This window comes from Phoxinus phoxinus, assembly GCF_949152265.1.
Source record: "Phoxinus phoxinus genome assembly, chromosome: 25".
Taxonomy (NCBI): domain Eukaryota; kingdom Metazoa; phylum Chordata; class Actinopteri; order Cypriniformes; family Leuciscidae; genus Phoxinus; species Phoxinus phoxinus.
In genome coordinates this window covers 24,051,449-24,070,178 of record NC_136900.1, presented here as the reverse complement: position 1 = coordinate 24,070,178, position 18,730 = coordinate 24,051,449, and the positions used below count along the sequence as shown (strand labels likewise).

The window sequence follows — 18,730 nt, the reverse complement described above, 5'->3', positions numbered from 1 at the left end:
TTATATATGCTTGTCATTTATCATAAACAGAAACTACTCGTCAGACTTTTATTTTGAAAATAAAAAAACCCCACACACTCCCACCGGAAGTGAAACTCTCACTGTATTGACGTTCGCGTCGTTCGTATTGTTTATCTTTCTCGAGATGAACGCTAGTCGACTTTACTTATATTTATATTTATTGAAGTCTCTTTAAATAGCCAGAAATCCGACTATATTAATGAGTTTTTAAGACATTTAGAGTGTGTTTGTATCACACAGCAGCCGTTAATACGAGTGTTTAGGGGTTGTTGAGTGTTTTGGCCTGAGCTGAGACACATTTATACGTTATATTTCACATTATTTTGCTCAGGACTTTAGTGTTTTTTATATTTGTATAGTAAATCATGGCTGTTGTCAACGAAGGAGCTCTTAAAAAGATGCTGAAGGTTTGTATTGCGCCTTATGTCTGTAATCTCTCATTTTGAATAGTTAACGTTAGATCTAACTTAACGATGAGTATGAAAGACATTTGATATTTATTGTGTTAAAATGTGCAATAATGTCATATCGACTGTATTAGGCAGATTATTTGTCTATATTTATATTAGATGTACTAAAATCGTTGTAATACTGCATTTGAGTGTTTTTTAAAGGTCAACATTGTTTTGTTTAATTTTATAATAACATTAGTAAAGAATTGTTTACACTTAACAGTTCATTGTTAAATTATATATCTCGATTAAATTAGTTTTATACAATTCATTGTGATAAGACTTTATAATGGATACAGTTTTGAAATGAGAAAAGATAAAGAAACTTGCCATCTTAGCATATTTTCTCATTCTCGTTAATGTACATGTGTACCATACAATTTGAGAATACATCAGTATTATGTTAGTATTAATAATGTGCTATTATAATGTTTAATTATAATTTGCATTAGCTTTTAATTTTATATTTTCATTTTCAAGTTTTAGTATTAGTAGTTTTGTGATTTTGAATTTTGTATATGGCTTTTGTCATTGGTTTAGCTTTATTTTTATCTCAGTTTTAGTTTGAGTAATTTTAGTACTTAAACATATTTATTTTATTTAGATGCCAAGACACAATTTTAAATGTTTGTTTAAGTTCAGTTTATTTACTGTATTAGGCTGGTTATTTGTCTGTATTTATATAAGATGTACTAAATTTAGGCTATGTATTGGATTTGGGTGGTTTTTATGTTGTTTTACCTTTTTAAAGTCAAAATGTTTATATTTATAATTTATAATAAATTTGTTTAATTGGCAAACATTAGGCTATATAATTCTTAACATATTATTAAATATACATTTAAATAGTTTGAAATGTATTATTGATTACAATTCAGTTTGATAAAGCTTTATAATAGAGACAATAATTTGTTAATTACGATTATTGTGTTATTTATATTTTGAGTGTATTGTTTTTCTATATTCAGCAATACAAGTACAGAGATCTCACTGTCCGAGAGATAACGAACGTCATCTCTCAGTACAAAGACCTCAAACCCGTTATGGATGCGTACGGTAAGATTCTCTCATCCTGCACTTTGTACTGGAAATGTTAATGAGTTTTTTTTATGAGCAACTGATGTTTCTCTCACAGTGTTTAATGACGGATCATCCAGAGACTTGATGAGCCTCACAGGAACTGTACCAGTTAGTTATAGAGGTGGGTTAGAGAATTTTTTATAGTGTAAATATGAAGGCAACATTATAACACTTATAACTAAACTAGGGCTGTAAACGATTAATCGCGATTAATCGAAATCCAAAATAAAAGTTTGTGTTTGTTTACATAATAAATGTGTGTGTATTGTGTATAATTATTTTGTATATATAAATACACACACATGCATGTATATATTTCATAAAAATGTGTTATTTATATATAAAATAGTTCTATTTATATATAATATAAATCATATAAAAATATATATATGCAGTATAAATGCAAATATTTCTCAAATATATACTTGTATGTGTGTGTATTTATATATACAAAACAATTATATACAATACACACACATATATTATGTAAACACAAACTTTTATTTTGGATTCGATTAATCGCGATTAATCGTGTTTTATTTTCTCTAAAGCTACTTTTTGTAATTACTTTTCTCATTTAACAGAATAAAGACTTTAAATGATCTTTTGGTGGTAATTTCTCAGCCAAATCTGATGTGTGATTAAATTGGATTTCGATTAATCGCGATTAATCGTTACAGCCCTAAACTAAACTGGTTTTCCCGTCCCAGGAAATGTGTACAATATTCCCGTGTGCTTGTGGCTGTTGGATACGTATCCCTACAATCCTCCTATATGTTTTGTGAAGCCCACCAGTGCGATGATGATCAAGACCGGCAAACACATTGATGCCAACGGCAAGATCTACCTGCCCTACCTGCACGAGTGGAAGCATGTACGACTCCATGACACACAACTATTTCATTCTGATAGCAATGTTTTTCCCCCATGTCTTCATTTCACGAAGAAATAAAAATGAAATGAAACATTCACTCAACTTTTAACATGATTATCTCCTGGCCCTTCAGCCTCAGTCAGATCTATACGGGCTCATCCAGGTCATGATCGTGGTGTTTGGCGAGGAGCCGCCCGTTTTCTCCAGACCCACGACACAGCCTCCTTACCAGGCCTTCCAAGCTGCCGGACCGCCCAACCGTAAGCGTCTCTTCACTTCATGTGTTCATGAAACTAGGGTTAGGGAAACATCCGATTAGGGATGTTAACAGTAACCGATGACCGTTTGACCGATGGTTGACCGTATCAACGTTAACCGATCAAAATTGTCGGTAGTCGGTAAAAAAAAAGAAAAAGTGATCTCTAAATTAGGCTATTATAGACAGTGGACTAAACGCTACTACAGTTAGCCATCTCATGCCAAGATCTTTTTGTGTGAAGTGAACAAATCCCTCACACTCAATATTTCATAACTTAATAAAAACATTTGGCGCGAGGTCACAGCGTTTGGGTTCGCGCGCTCACAAGGTTTGCTAAAAGTAAAGGCTACAGGCTAACACACTCGAGGGTAGAGCCAGCGCAGACGACAGGAGGAAGCGTGCGAGGAAGAGTAGTGTGTGGGACCATGTGTGATACTCCAGCGCTTAAATATGAAAATACATTACATCTACATTGGTAACAGATAAGGTGATGATCATAATCTTTCTTTATTATTGTTAGCACTGCCTCAAACTAAAGCGGCGTCTCTTCGGAGCTGTCATTTTCTTAAATGAGCCGCGGCAATGTTTCAAATGAGCTTCTAACGCTAGACAAACGCCTTTATTTTCAACGAGATCACCTTGTACCCAAACCATTTCGAAACTAAGGAGCCATTTGTCCGCCGATTACATACAAGCTCCTCTGCGCCGCGTTTGCGGGACTCATGTTTCGCGCTGTTGGGGATTTTAAAAAAGTGACGTGAGTGGAAGGGTGGCGCCGGCGCCGTGTGTGTGTGTGTGTGTGTGTGTGTGTGAGCGGGAGGCAGAGAAGATGTAAAATTGCAGGCGCGGCTCGAAATGGCTGTTATTTCAAATAGCGTAGCATATTTTAAACTAATCGGTTACACGGTTTCAACCGGCTAATGAGGCTCGGTGGTCGGTCAAGAAATTTTTTAGTTTTCGCCATCTCTAGCTCCGATCGATCGGCATCGGCCGATAATCACATTCTTGTGACTCGATCGCGAGTATCTAAAATTGGCCGATACACACACTTATGTCAAGTCATCTTCATTTATATAGAGCTTTTAACAATGTAGATTGTTTCAAAGCAGCTTTACATAGATAAACGTATAATTTAAGGTAACCGAGTGTTTTGGCTTTATAGCGGTTCTTGAATAATGATATTTTCCAGCTAAAGTTAGTTTTGATTGATTCACTTCCGTCGAAAGGATAATTTGTTGTTATATTAGGGGCCGCTAATGCCTAGTTCACTCTACAGGATTTTAAGCCCGATTTGCTAATCGTTGAGCTCGCCGACAGGTCGGGGTGTTATCGCGTGCAAATCGCGGGGGATTAGCAGCCGATGAACGCTCGCCAATCTGTTAGTATGAAAGAGCCAACAGCGCATCAAAGACGTCGCAGACGCGTCGCAGAGCCCAGAAAAATATCTAGCATGCTAGGAGCTGTCGCACGACTCAACCACATGTGATGTCATGAGCTACAGCCAATCAGAGCAAGGCAAGGGTTGAGGTCACCGGGAAAATACGCATATATTTTTTTTTTTCAGAGCAAATCATCGCGCAAACAGTTTGCAGCACTAATTTCTGTCTGACGTCCATATTCAAACAAAGACTCGCGTGTTGTGTACTTGTGTTCCTCTCCGCTGGGTAGTGGCGCGCGGGCTGTATCGCATCATTTCCGGTTCGTTTTATCGCGTGATTTTTCGTGACAAAACGTGGTTTGTAGACAAGATAGAGTCGTTGGGTGACAGAGTTATTCTCAACTCGTGTAGTGCGTTATCTCCTGTTGCGGATCGATCACGTTGTGTCGTGTGGTGTGAACAGCTCAACAACTTGAACACTCCTGATTTCACAGAGAGCGAGTCATGTAGTGTGAACCGCTCAGTTCAGCCCGACGGTTTAAAATCCTGTAGTGTGCACTTGCCTTAAGACGACACCGTTCTCTCTACACAGACTTTAAACGCGAACCTGTGAGAAACACTGGTGGCGCTCACGTGCGCATCAATAATTAATTCTATAGTTATGTGTGTTTGAATATATGTGCGCATGTTTGTAATTCTTTACAAACCAAGCCTTAAACTACTTGTCCTGCCTATAAATTTGATACAGAATTTTATTTTATCACTACGGGGGAGATACGCAAATTTTCCACAATGCTTTATCTGTAGAGTGGTAAAGGGATCCTCCATATGGAGAGGCTAGTTGGCACTTCAGCGCTGCGTTGACATCGGGTCCAGGCAAAGGTCCTTCCTCAGATCTGGATACGGCAGGCTGCGGGAAAACCTCGGGATAAACAAAGACACTAAAATTAGCGTAGATGCCATTCTTCTTATGATGTAACGAGTACATCAGGATTTATGGGAAGTGTTCCCAGTTCCGGCTGACCTAATCTATGCAGCCTAACATTGAGTTATAGAAGTGCATTATGTGAATGCTAGGCCAAAGAGATGTGTCTTTAATCTAGCTTTGAACTGACAGAGTGTGTCTTATGTGTCAAAACGCCCGTCTTTGAAAGTATTTTCGTAAACACAGCCGTTTATGTCTTAAAGGATTGACGCCCCCACGTCATCCAAGATGTTCTTGTCTTTCTTTCTTTAGTCGAAAAGAAATTAAGGTTTTTGAGGAAAACATTCCAGGATTTTTCTCCATATAGTGAACGGGTTGAAGGTCCAAATTTCAGTTTCAATGCAGCTTCAAAGAGCTTTACACGATCCCACCATTACTGTAAATAATGTCTGTCTTATTACTTATCTGAAAAAATTAAATAAAAAATCAACAGAGAGCTTAATTTGTACTTATATGAAGCTTGAATGAATCAGATGACAAAAAAATAGGTAATCGGTATCATCTGCAAAAATCCTGATATGAGCATCCCTATAGAAAACAAAACATTTTCCAAGTGATATGTACAGTTTAATATATAAAAAGAGAATTTATATAGACTTTTTTGTGTGCAAAATATAATTTTTTCAGATTTTGGCAATAATATACAGACATTTCTTGGAGATGATATTCCTTATAGGATGCGTGGTGGTTTTATGATTGCAATATCATATATTTTGGGCACTGAAAATGTAGACATTCATGTGATAATTTTTTCAGCTCAGATTGTTTATAATGAAATTAGCTTCTCATGCTCACTTAACCATTCCCATTTTACAAAGTAATGCCTGTTTTAAACAGCAGATGTCTCCCTGCTTCATACTCAAGTGTTTGTTTTGTGTCCTCCTCAATTCCAGAGTCCTATATGCCAGGAATGCCAGCAGTGTCTCCCTACGGGCCCAACCCAAACCCATGGTAATGATTCAGTCTGACCAAAGATCACATGACACAGCCTGAACAATATATAATAAACATGTTAAAGTCATTAATACTTTTTCCAACCCTCATGATATGAAAATACATGCTTTAAAAGGCAGTGTTGTTATTAAAGAGTGTGATCAATTGGTTATGTAATGGTTTATGTCTTCTTCAGTGGTTACCCAGGTTACCCTTACCCAGGAGGCAATGCTTATCCTGCCACGGGTGGTCCTGCACATTACCCTTCTCAGACTCCTGCCACCACTGTGGGTGAGTTCTCAGGTTTGCCTTTGGCTCATTTCTGGAGATAAACTACTTCATATATAATTTTAACCCACAAACACTATATCCTCGGAATAAGCAATATGGATTTTATTATTTTAAACTTCAGTTATAGGCCTCAGATGTCATTTTTCAGACTTGTTCCTGAACCTTTCAATCACATTTTTTTTGCCAACAGTCCATTTACTGGATTGATGTGACGTTCTTCTTAACTGGCAACGTTCAATTTCAGTCTGAGTTCATTTGAAGAGGCAACGTTAAAGGGTTAGTTCACCCAGAAATGAAAATTTGCTGTTACTCACCCTCGGGCCATCCAAGATTTTATTTCTTCAGTAGAAATTAGGGCTGTCAAACGATTAAAATATTTAGTCGCGATTAATCACATTAATGTCATAGTTAACTCGCGATTAATCGCACATTTTTATCTATTATAAATGTCTCTTGATTTCTTTTTGTTCCATTATTTTTTTCTAATTTTAATGCTCTTATCAACATGGAAAAGTGGATCGGCTTGCTTTGTGCAAATGTTTTTTATTGAAAACAACAAACTGTGTTCAATTTCACACTAACATTCTCACTTGGAGCAAATAATCTCTCACACAATGTTACACTGTCCATCAATAAAAGGGTGAAAGAAATACTGACAAGGTAACGTTACTGATATTGACGAGTGGGCGTAGAAACGCATCAGCGGTGTGTGTGCTTGACCATCGAGAGGTATTTCAGACTGGACGATGATAGCTCAGTTCACAACGACACACAGATCACTTTGGTCTTGTCAATAGAACCATTTGGCAACTTTTTTTTTTGGTTAAAATGGGTTTGCGTTAACGGCGTTATTAACTGACAGCCCTAGTAGAAATGTAAAGAATTTTTATCTGAAACTGTGGTCCTTCATATAATGCAAGTCAATGGCTACCGTCAATTTGAGAGTCGAAAAAACCATTACAGGCAAAACAAAATTGTACGATACATTGAAGTCTTATGAAGTGAAACGATCGGTCTGTGCAAGAAACTGAACATTATTTACAACATTATTACTTGTAATCCACAGCCTCTGTGTGAACTATTTAAGTATATAAATAAAGAGTAGATCTGAATTAACTACATTATTTGCAACATTAAATATGAATCTGAGTTAATCTGCATTGGCAACACTGAATCTGAATCAGAGAAACTGATCTAGATTCTGAATTAATTTGAACTGGCTACATTAATTTTGAATATGAAGTAATCTAAATTTGCTGCATTCAGTATGACTGAGTTCATCTGAATTACAGGCATGAAAACTCCTCACCTTTCGGCGAAATTCGCCGTTTTAAAACCTAAAAGGGTCACCTACGTGATTTGTGCAGATCCGATGAGAAAATATTTTAGGGGGGGGGGGGGGTGTTCGAGGTCGAGGCCAGCATTTATCCCCTATAAAGTTACCATAAACTTTACAAAACTATAAGCTTTAAAAAACAATCATCATTCCGAATGCCGAAACATGACAGCCAATACGAGTCAGAGTAACGTTAGGGCAGAAATGTTTTCAAAGTCTTTTACACCGCGAGTCTGAGAACTGGACACACTGCCGAACAAAGAACCGCACGTCGGAAAGCAAGCCTGAGGTAAGTTAGCTTACAATGTTAACTGTCCTGTCAGATACAGACAGCGATGTTGCCAATGTCATTATTTTTTATTTTGACATAGAAGTGGGCGAGATAATATCGCGAGTGGGCGCGGGCGCCGTGAGCGCTGAGCGAGCAGGAACAAGTATTCATTGCGCGGCTCGCGAGCCTCATGCGGCTCGCCAAGCTTTAATTTGTGGCTCGCAGTTGCATGGCGGTAAATAATACGGTGATATGATAATGCATTCACTATAGATATTTTATAAAAACATAACAAGTAGGGCTTTAACATAACCCGTTAAAAACTCAAAGTGTCAGCTCTATTACAAATTATTTCGATCGGATTGAAAGGGGTGGTTTATCGAGAGAACGTGAAAAAACTTGATCGATTGAAAACCGAAACTGAAAGGACGACGTATGACGCGCTGAACAAGCTGTTCTCCTGATTAATAAAGTGTCATATAAATGAATATCCTTTCATTCTATAATTCTCCTTTCACTCAGCATCTGTGAAGTGAAGCAGGACAACGGCTCACCAGTGCTTGTTTCAGATTATCATACAGACGACTGGTTTGGGGCATTTTTGGGATAAATAGTAGTAGTAAATAGTTTTTTTTCTCTGAGACCCGATGAAATACGTAGATCAGCGGCCCATTGGTTCTTTTCTTGATTGACACTGGGCTAGCCCAATCACATCTTTAATGTGAAGTATAGAAATATACTCTTTCAAGTATAGAAATTAGTACAAAACTAATTATGAAAGTTTCCTTTATTTTTCAGTGCATTTGTTTTACAATAGGCTATATGGCTATTACTATCATGGGATTAATATTATAACTATTATTGTAGTAGTAATGTAGACAGACACTGTAACTAAAAGAGTTTTGAAATTTTCTTTGTTTAATTTGCACCAGATTGATGAATTTCACATTAAAAAGCACAACATTTTCTTACGGGGGACCATGCCCCCGAACCCCCCTAGAGTGGCAGAGGACCACTCATCACAGTGATCCAAAAATCCTGTGAGAAACACTGGTAGCCTACTACAATGCCAATGCAGATTACAAGTTGTTTTTTTTGTTGTTGCTGTTTCATTTTTTTTTTTTTTTGGGGGGGGGGGGGGGGGGATATATGCCGCATCCTTCTCACCTTTTTTACCCCTGACCTGTTTTCATGCCTGGAATTAGCAACATTTGATCTGAATCTGAATTGACAACAGTGAATCTGGTAGCATTCACTTTGAATCCGAATTCATTTGAATTGTCCACATTTAATTTGAATCCGTGTTAATGTGAATTGATAGCCTTTACTCTGCATTTTAATGAGCAGCAGTTAATCTAAAGTGGTTGCACTCAATATGAATATGAGTTTATCTAAATCACTGAACATTAATGCAAGTTAATCTAAATTGACAACACTTAATCTGAATCAGAGCTAAACTGAATTGGTAGCATTTACTCTGACTTTGGATCAGTGCCATTCAATAATATGAGTTAATGTGAATTGTCTTTTTTTTTTTAAATATATGAATAAGATTTAATCTGGATTAGCAATATTCAATTTGAATGTGAGAATTCGCCTTTGGCTAAGCCACGCCCTAGAATGTAGATTGACCAATCACAGCGCAGCCGAGAACGAGCTCCACAGCGGTCCGACACTTCTTCACAGCGGTCCATTGACTTTAACACCGGCGTCTCATATGTTTGGTCTCGGCAGGCTATTACCGTCGTAGTTTTATCAGAAATATGGTTAACCGTTGTGCCTGGGGCGTTTGTAACACAGATACGCGTTTCCCAGAGAGGTTGGAGGGGGTGTCCGTTTTTCCCTTCCCAAAACCGAAGTCAAATCCTGACAAGTGTCGTCTTTGGATTAAACTGTGTGGACGTCCTCAGTCAGCGAAACCCCTCAAGATCAACAACACACTTTTGTCTCTAAGACACATTTAGCTTTTTAACCTTACTGTGAAGTTACACTAGTTAGACAGTTTTATGCTGGTTTAGGTCATGATTTCGGTTCTCTACCCTAATTGTTGATACGCTAGCACACGCTGCTAATAAACACAACTTTATACTCGCGTAGTCCGTTTGCTTTGTAAATAACGGTTATAGAAGTGAATAGAGACCAGCTTTGCATGAACAGTGTTGCTCTTGATATTGTGAGTCTCAGCCTCCGTCTCCATTAGGATATGCGGTGGGTCATTTTTTGACTGACCGTTATGCTTTTGCCTCTTTTTGGATCTTGTTGCTTGCGTTTATGTCTTGAATATAGCCTTCGAACGCACACTGAGCCCCTTTTGCCTACTTCTATCGGACACTTTATTTGCTGCTTTATAAAAGTTTGATCAAATTTCATCAGGAAGAGCCGTCACAGCATAAGCCATGTTGATACCAAACCAGAGCCCAGATGAAGTTGACGGACGTAGCAACAGTAACTAAGGGGGGCGGGGCTTAGCCGAAGGTGAATTGACAACATTGTCTGAACTGGCTTTATTTAATCTCCATCTGAGTTAATCTGAATTGGCAACAGAATGCCTGTAGTTAATACATCATTCTTTAACTAGACTTTTAGTTGTCAAGAGTATACTGCAGTTTTAGGAGTTCATCTAAAATAAGATATTGGACAAGACACAGCTTCCCTGAATTATATGAGACAACGTGTTAATGTCAGTTTCATAAAAGTACAACACACTTCACCCTTTATATTCGCTCTACTCCTCTATCCCTGCCTCGCCGTGACCCTGACCTCTGGTCTTCTGCCCGGCTCCGTGACTGGTTTACAGTGACCGCGTTGGAGCGCTCTGAAAGGTTGGGCCTGTAACTAGATTCTGAGCTGGTAAAGGTCAAAGGACTTGGTTCTCCCAGTTTGACAGAGAGGCTAGTGGCTATATTTAGAGTGGCAGGAGTGGGGAGAGGATACCAGACCCCAGGGAACTTTCATCATTAGGTCTGAACCATGACATTAACTACAGTGCTATGCAGAATGTGTGAGTCTATAATCACACTGAGGGTCTCTGTATGGCTGAGATCGTATGAACACGGTTCAGCTGAGCGGCTCACTGACAGCAGGCATTCTCAGAGGCACAACTTATGTAATAATGGAGAAAAAGTGTTGCTTTCACAGGGGAATGAATCTCTGTGTGGATCATACTGGCTGTTGTCAGACTCCCTGTGCATACAAAAATCTAACTAGATTATTAAAATTAATGGCAAAAAATGCTTTTCTTACTTAGTATGTTTGTCTTGTTTCCAGTCCAAATATCTAAAAATTCTTAAATCAAGATGCATTTACTAGATGAGTCAAATTACATAAGTTATTAAGTCTTGTTTTCTGGGGAAATAAAAAAAAATTAAGTGAGTTTTTGCTTAAAACAAGCTAAATGATCTGCCAATGGGGTAAGAAAAATAATATTGTTTCTGTTTGAATTAAGATCATTTTTCTGACCCCATTGGCAGATAATTGTGCTTTTTTTAAAGCAAAAACTCACTTAATTTTGATTTATTTCCCCAGAAAACAAGACTTAATATCTTATGTAATTTGACTCATCTAGTAAATGCATCTTGATTTAAGAATTTTTAGATATTTGGACTGGAAACAAGACAAACATACTAAGTAAGAAAAGCATTTTTTGCAGTGAATGTTTGGAAATGTAAACTGACACACTACAGCAAAATATATAAATTGACTGGCTTAAAACCATTTTTTGGGGTGAATATACTAACGTGCCTAACAATTGTGAAAGAATGGGTCGCTCTCAGGAGCTCAGTGAATTCAAGCGTGGTACTGTGATAGGTTGCCACCTGTGCAATAAGTCCATCCGTGAAATTTCTAAATATTACTAAATATTCCACGGTCAACTGTTAGTGGTATTATAACAAAGTGGAAGCAATTGGGAACAACAGCAACTCAGCCACGAAGTGGTAGGCCACGTACACAGAGCGGGGTCAGCGCATGCGGAGGCACACAGTGTGTAGAAGTCGCCAACTCTGCAGAGTCAATAGCTACAGACCTCCAAACTTCATGTGGCCTTCAGATTAGCTCATGAACAGTGTGTAGAGCTTCATGGAGTGGGTTTCCATGGCCGAGCAGCTTCAGCCAAGCCCTACATCACCAAGTGCAATGCAAAGCGTCGGATGCTGTGGTGTAAAGCCACCGCCACTGGACTCTAGAGCAGAGGAGACGTGTTCTCTGGAGTGACCAATCACACTTCTCTGTCTGGCAATCCGATGGACGAGTCTGGGTTTGGCGGGTGCCAGGAGAACGGGACTTGCCTGACTGCATTGTGCCGAGTGTAAAGTTTGCTGGAGGGGGATTGTGGTGTGGGGTTGTTTTTCAGGGGTGGGTCTTTGCCTCTCAGTTCCAGCGAGAGGAACTCTTAATGCTTCAGCATACAGTTTGGGGATGTTCCTGTTCCAACATGACTGCGCACCAGTGCACAAAGCAAGGTCCATAAAGACATGGATGAGTGAGTTTGGTGTGGAGGAATTGACTGGCCTGCAAAGAGACCCGATAAAACAGCTTTGGGATGAATTAGAGCGGAGACTGCGAGCCAGGCCTTCTCGTCCAACACCAGTGCCTGACCTCACAAATGCGCTTCTAGAAGAATGGTCAAAAATTCCCATAAACACACTCCTAAACCTTGTGGAAAGCCTTCCCAGAAGAGTTGAAGCTGTTATAAACCCTACGGATTAAGAATGGGATGTCATTAAAATTCATGTGCATGTTAAGGCAGTTATATAAATTATATTTAAATATAAAAATATAAACATGTAAATATTTTTTAAATATATACATGCATGTGTGTGTATTTATAAATACATAATTATTATACACAGTACACACACATATATGATGTAAACAAAAACTTTTATTCTGCAAACGATAAGTTGCGATTAATCGTTATGCGGCCCTACTTAAAAGTTGTAAAAGAGCACCAAATTGAACAAAACAATATAACTACAAATTTTGAATTTATGAATATCAAACGGTATCCTCAGTATCGCAAAATCCATATCACGATAGCGCACACCCCTACTAAACTTGTGTCTCTGTCTTCTCCCTCCAGGTCCGAGTCGTGATGGTACGATCGGTGAGGACACCATCCGAGCGTCGCTAATCTCAGCTGTGAGCGATAAACTGCGCTGGAGAATGAAGGAGGAGATGGACAGAGCGCAAGCCGAGCTGGACGCCCTGAAGAGGACAGAGGAAGACCTGAAGAAAGGACACCAGAAGCTGGAAGACATGGTGTCCCGCCTGGACCAGGAAGTGGTAAGAACATTTGCAATCATTCCATAGGGAAGGTTGTTCTTCCCAAATTCTGCATTGAGATCCCACAGTGTGTGTAGAAGCATGACGTTAAAGGGATAGTTCACTTTGAAATTAAATGTTGGTGTGTTTTAGCTTACCTCAAGGGCATCCAAGATGTAGGTGTCTTTGTCTCCGCAGTAGTTTCAATTTAGATATTTTTAGGTCAAACCGTTCTTGTCTGACAGTCATATCATGCAGGTCTATAGTCACTGTCTCAAAGAGCATACACACAGAGTCCAAATTAAACAATTCCCCATCGTAAGTGCACATTGATGGCCTAAGACACGAAACGAGCGGTTTGTGTGAGAAAACGAACAGTATTTATATCGTTTTTACCTCTTGTAACACAGCCACGTCCAAGTGATCTGAGGGCGCGAGCGCTTCCTTCTGTATGACGTGTACGCAGACGGGTGCATAGATATATATACACTAGGGCTGTCAATTTTGTGAAAAAATCTTGTTTGATTTTTGAGACATAAGTGTTCATTGAATCGATTGTAAAATCGATTTCCATGTCTAAAGATGTTTCCATTTTCCAACCAAATATAGGCAAATCCACGGACAACTAACAGGCATTAGGACGAGCGTAAAGAGGGCGCTTGAGATGCGCACAAGTCAGCAATATTTCTGATGATTTATTGGCGTGACGTTTCGTGCACAATGACAAACAGGAGTGCAACATTCAGGGATTGAAATTAACACCCGCCAATCCGCCAAATGCGGGTAAAAATGAACTTTGGTGGGTAACGCTGTCAAATCACGAGCCAATTTGGCGTGTTTCTATGTTTACTCACTTTGCTGGGGAAGTTCGTGTAGCCAAATCTGCGCGGATTTAGCGCAAATATGCAACTCGTGAGTCATCATGATATATTAAATACAGCGTATTGCGCAGAATCTGCGCATTTCTGGCTTACTTGAACACACACGTCACTAAGCAACAAACAACGGTGCGCTTGCTCACTTGCATTGAAGTAATAGCGAATATTAAAAAGCATTTGGCTAACAGAAAAGACATTTCTAACATCCTACATGTTCTGTGTATTGTATTGATCTGTCCACCTAAAACTACTTTTTTGGTTAAAAAAAGGCCTTTAAAATCGATTCCCTATTTTCATTTTCGAATCTTGGGTTGGTTGGTCCGATCGATTGTGCAATCGATTTTCAAACGTAAAGTGACAGCCCTAATATACACTAGATTTCGCATTAGACATTCGTTCCAATGAACTGCCGTAGCCAACGCGAAATCTAGTGTATATATATCTATGCACCAGTCTGCGCACACGTCACACAGAAGGATGCGCTCGCGCCCTCAGATCACTTGGACGTGGCTGTGTTACAAGAGGTAAAAACGATATAAATACTGTTCGTTTTCTCACACAAACCGCTTGTTTCGTGTCTTAGGCCATCAATGTGCACTTACGATGTGGAATTGTTTAATTTGGACGATGGGGAATTGTGTAATTTGGACTTTTTTCTGCATGCTTTTGGAGACAGTGCCTATGGACCTGTATTATATGACTGACAGACAAGAACGGTTTGACCTAAAAATATAAAAATTGAAACTACTGCGGAGACAAAGACACCGACATCTTGGATGCACTTCAGGTAAGATAAAACACACCAACATTTAATTTCAAAGTGAACTATCCCTTTAAAGATGTGTGTCTGTGCCCCTTCAGGCTGAGGTGGACCGAAACATTGAGCTCCTCAAGAAGAAGGACGAGGAACTGAGTGAAGCTCTGGAGAAGATGGAGAACCAATCAGAAAACAATGACATTGACGACGTGATCATACCGACAGCCCCGCTCTACAAGCAGATCCTGAACCTGTACGCAGAGGAGAACGCTATAGAGGACACCATCTTTTACCTGGGAGAAGCCCTGCGGAGAGGAGTCATCGACCTGGAGGTCTTTCTCAAGGTCTTTCTTTTTCTTTCTTTCTTTCTTTCTTTCTTTCAGAGAACAAAGGTTTTGTCCTGTATTTGATTGTCTTGGTACTGTTATCAGGAGTATAAACAGCGCGCTTTTCGGCGCCTCCCGCTTTTTTCACGTCAGTTTGAGTGACTTGTGTGAATCGTGCAGATCCGAAGAGTTTTTTTTTTTAAGGGAGGGAGGGGGAGGGGTTTGAGAGTGTCTGATTATAATTTAACCAACAGTAATTCTGGATTGCGTCCACCAACAAGTAAATAGGAAATAAGCGAATCAGAACACTGCGCGCCAAACCAGCAGTATGTGCGCAAGCGTGAACCACTAGTGTTTCTGTCTCACTCTGGGTCTGCCACTGCATCACATTTCTCTCTGCGTGGCGTGTCCGTTTTTATGTCGGCTCTCATGTTAACTGGTTAGAGCACAATGCCTGCGTGACACCATAGACAGTATATAAACTGGACACAGTGACCCCATAGGTTTCAACGGAGAGAAATGAAGTCAATTAGAAGCACTCACTTCCTGATCGCAAGGCGAACTGCGCAGGCTCAAACTGAGCTTGACGACGTAGATGTGACGTGAGCAACCTGTAGGGCTTCTAGTAGCTGTGCCGAGAGAAATCTGAATCATTCCCTTCCGAATCTCGCAGAGACGGAGAGCGTGAGCATTAGCTGTCCATGAGCTAGCGGCGGGAGCAACTTTATCACTCTCTGTGGGCATCTCCCTTGACTTTATGCCTCCACGTCCTCCCGATTGCTTGCGAGCTTCTCTGCCTGTCCATACGGTAATTTTTTGACTTGTGCGACAGAGTCGCGCGGGTATGACGCAATCGTTAGCCTATTTTTACAAAAACTGCTTCTACGGGGCCATAACGTGAGATACAAGGTAATGGAGCCTTTTATACATTTTCGTGTTTCTTTAGAAATAAACAATGGACAAACGGTGTCTTTAAACGCCTCAGATGTAAAGTTATTCGCTGTCAAAGTGACGCCAAAATGAATGGGAGTCAATGGAGTGCTAACAGCAGGTGGGGGTCCGCTAGCCAATGGCGGCGCCCGGGGAAGCTTCAGCGTCTTCCGAAACACTGCCCCCCTGCGTGACACACACACTTCTCAAGCCGCGCCGAAACCGCGTGCTAGAAATAGAACCGCAACCGACGCCTATTTTTCACGCGACACGCAAGAGTGTTGGAAGTTTTCAGACAAAATAGAAGGCGCAAATACATATTAATAAATTACATTTTGATGCTTGAAAGTCTCGGTTTTGACAAATGCATATATAATTGTAATTTAAAAAATAGGCCTAATTATCGATTTTCAAATATTGCCCCTGTCAGGCCTACAGAACGAAATATTCTGTAGCCTATTTTGTGGTCAATACTGCCGACGTTGTCTTTGCTGTATCAGGATATATATATTATGTTTCACATCTAAATGTAGATGGTCTGTCGGCGCACTGAGCCACGCAGTCGAGGACAGCACGTGAAGTTCGTGAACACCGAATTCCCTTTTCTATCTTATCTATTTGTGTTATGTGCACGAAAAAATAAGCCAGTGTCCGTCTCAACGAGTTTCCCCGTAAACGCAGTCAAAACGGATGCGTGTCATTACCAGTATACGTGCATTCGTCTTAAAGGGACAGCACCCAATATACCTGCAGCTGTTTGTGTCACCAAAGTTAATCAAACAACAAAAGAGAAAGAGAAAAATCACGTTTTGTCAAAAGATAAACTGTATTAATACTTAATACAGGTAATTTAGCTGAAAAACATAAAGCACTGCTTTATTTCTCGTGTATTTGTGTTTTATTGTATTCATATTTGTATTTTGTTTATTAGTTTCTATGCAGATGCACTAGTCCTACCCTACACAATTACCCCAATCATCCTAGAATTATTAATTCTTTACAAAAAGAGCTATTCAAATCATCAGGTGAAATTGTTTTCATGAAATAGCAGTAATCTATACCGGATATTTGCCGCGGGACGAGGGCTTCGATTACCTCTCTCTTTTTTGACCATACATGTGTTTGCACCCTTGTGTTATGTTTGACATGGTCCTGTTTTTTGTCCTCAGCATGTGCGTCTGCTGTCCCGAAAACAGTTCCAGCTGCGAGCGCTCATGCAGAAAGCACGAAAGACCGCTGGACTGAGTGACCTTTACTGACCCTGCCGTCACCAGTACATTCTCCTCCCGACACTCCAGCGCTGATCATGTGACCCGGACTCTGATTTGGGTCAGTGGGAGCTATGATATTTTACTTCAGTGAGAATTTTAGCTACTGTACCTCCTTGATTTCGATATTTGAATGCTAAAAGGTCAAAACTAGTCCTGAGAATTAGAAGTAAATGAGACGTCATAGAGATTATGTTCCTTGTTTCATTTGAGCTTCTCATGTTAAACTGGCAGGTGTTTGGCTTCAGATACTTATATTAACCGTACAGAGTGACATCCACAGGTAATATGTGAGAAAACTGCTCTCAAATGTGGATAGCTACTCCTATTTTCATTCAGGCACTGTTACAAAATATAGTCATACTCCATTCCTACGTGAATCACAGGGAAATTCACCCCAAAAATGAAAAGAAAAATGTACATTTCGCATAAAAATATGAAACTATTTTTAGGACTATTACGATTTTTTACATTGTGGCATTATCATGACTAAAATAAAGTCTTATTGTTATTACTGTAATACATTATCAATCAAATCTTATCCGGTCCAAGCACTTTGGATTACGTTTTTCAATTAAAATCAACATTATTTGTATTTAATCATTTTTTTTTCTCTCTTGACTACGAGAATTTTTGTATAATGTCTTTAATATCACAATGCAAAAATAAAAATGTCTAAAAATCGACTTCATGTACTTTATGCTAAATATAATTTATTGTTCTTTTTTTTGTTTTGGGGTAAAATATGACATTTCTTGAGATTCACCTTATGGAGAACAGTGATGACTTATGGGTCAATATTTCAATTTTATTACATGCTGAGTTTATTATTTATCGTCACAGTTGGGAACTATTTGGTGTTCCAGATTTATTGTTATGATGATGTTATAACTGTAAATCATTTAGTTACTAATGTTTGTTTTGAAAACTGAAAAGCTATAAACCGTTGTACTGTACTTTAAATTTTCTGACTGTTTATTCTACATGGGTTTAAAATATTAACAATTCTTTAGATGTTTTTTTTTCTTACCCGTTGGATTTCAGTTGCAATTGTTTTAATGCACTTTTGGGATGTGAATTATATTTTTAAGACTTGCGTTGCTGTTTCTTAGAGACTTTCCCTCCTAATATTTGTTCCAGGCTATAGATTGTCAAGCAGATCAAATAAAAGAACATCGTGATAGATTTGTGAATGGTCAGCAATTGCCTCATGTTTTCATATCAGTGTGTGTAATAAATGGTTGGCTAACTTGTATTTTGACCTTGAGGTATTAAACTCAAGACGAGCCTTATATTAATGCACCTTTGGAAATGCTCAAATACACTTTTGACAGATTATTTAACCCTCATGTGGTGTTCTAAACCCTATAACACCTGTTGTGTTCCCGGTCAAAAATGACCGGCCCATAAAAAAAAAAAAAAAAACGTA

At 39.1% G+C, this 18,730-nt stretch overlaps 1 protein-coding gene across 1 annotated transcript; it reads left to right on the top strand.

Annotated features, from left to right (window-relative positions):
- The first annotated feature begins 55 nt into the window (after positions 1-55).
- Positions 56-18,494, top strand: tsg101a (tumor susceptibility 101a). The gene is made up of 10 exons (XM_079604648.1): positions 56-428; positions 1,442-1,529; positions 1,609-1,674; positions 2,264-2,427; positions 2,561-2,687; positions 5,943-6,000; positions 6,179-6,273; positions 12,961-13,163; positions 14,882-15,121; positions 17,203-18,494. Exons 1-10 carry the CDS (start codon positions 387-389, stop codon positions 17,290-17,292), a joined length of 1,173 nt encoding a protein of 390 aa, XP_079460774.1. The 5' UTR covers positions 56-386; the 3' UTR covers positions 17,293-18,494.
- Positions 18,495-18,730: the final 236 nt, after the last annotated feature.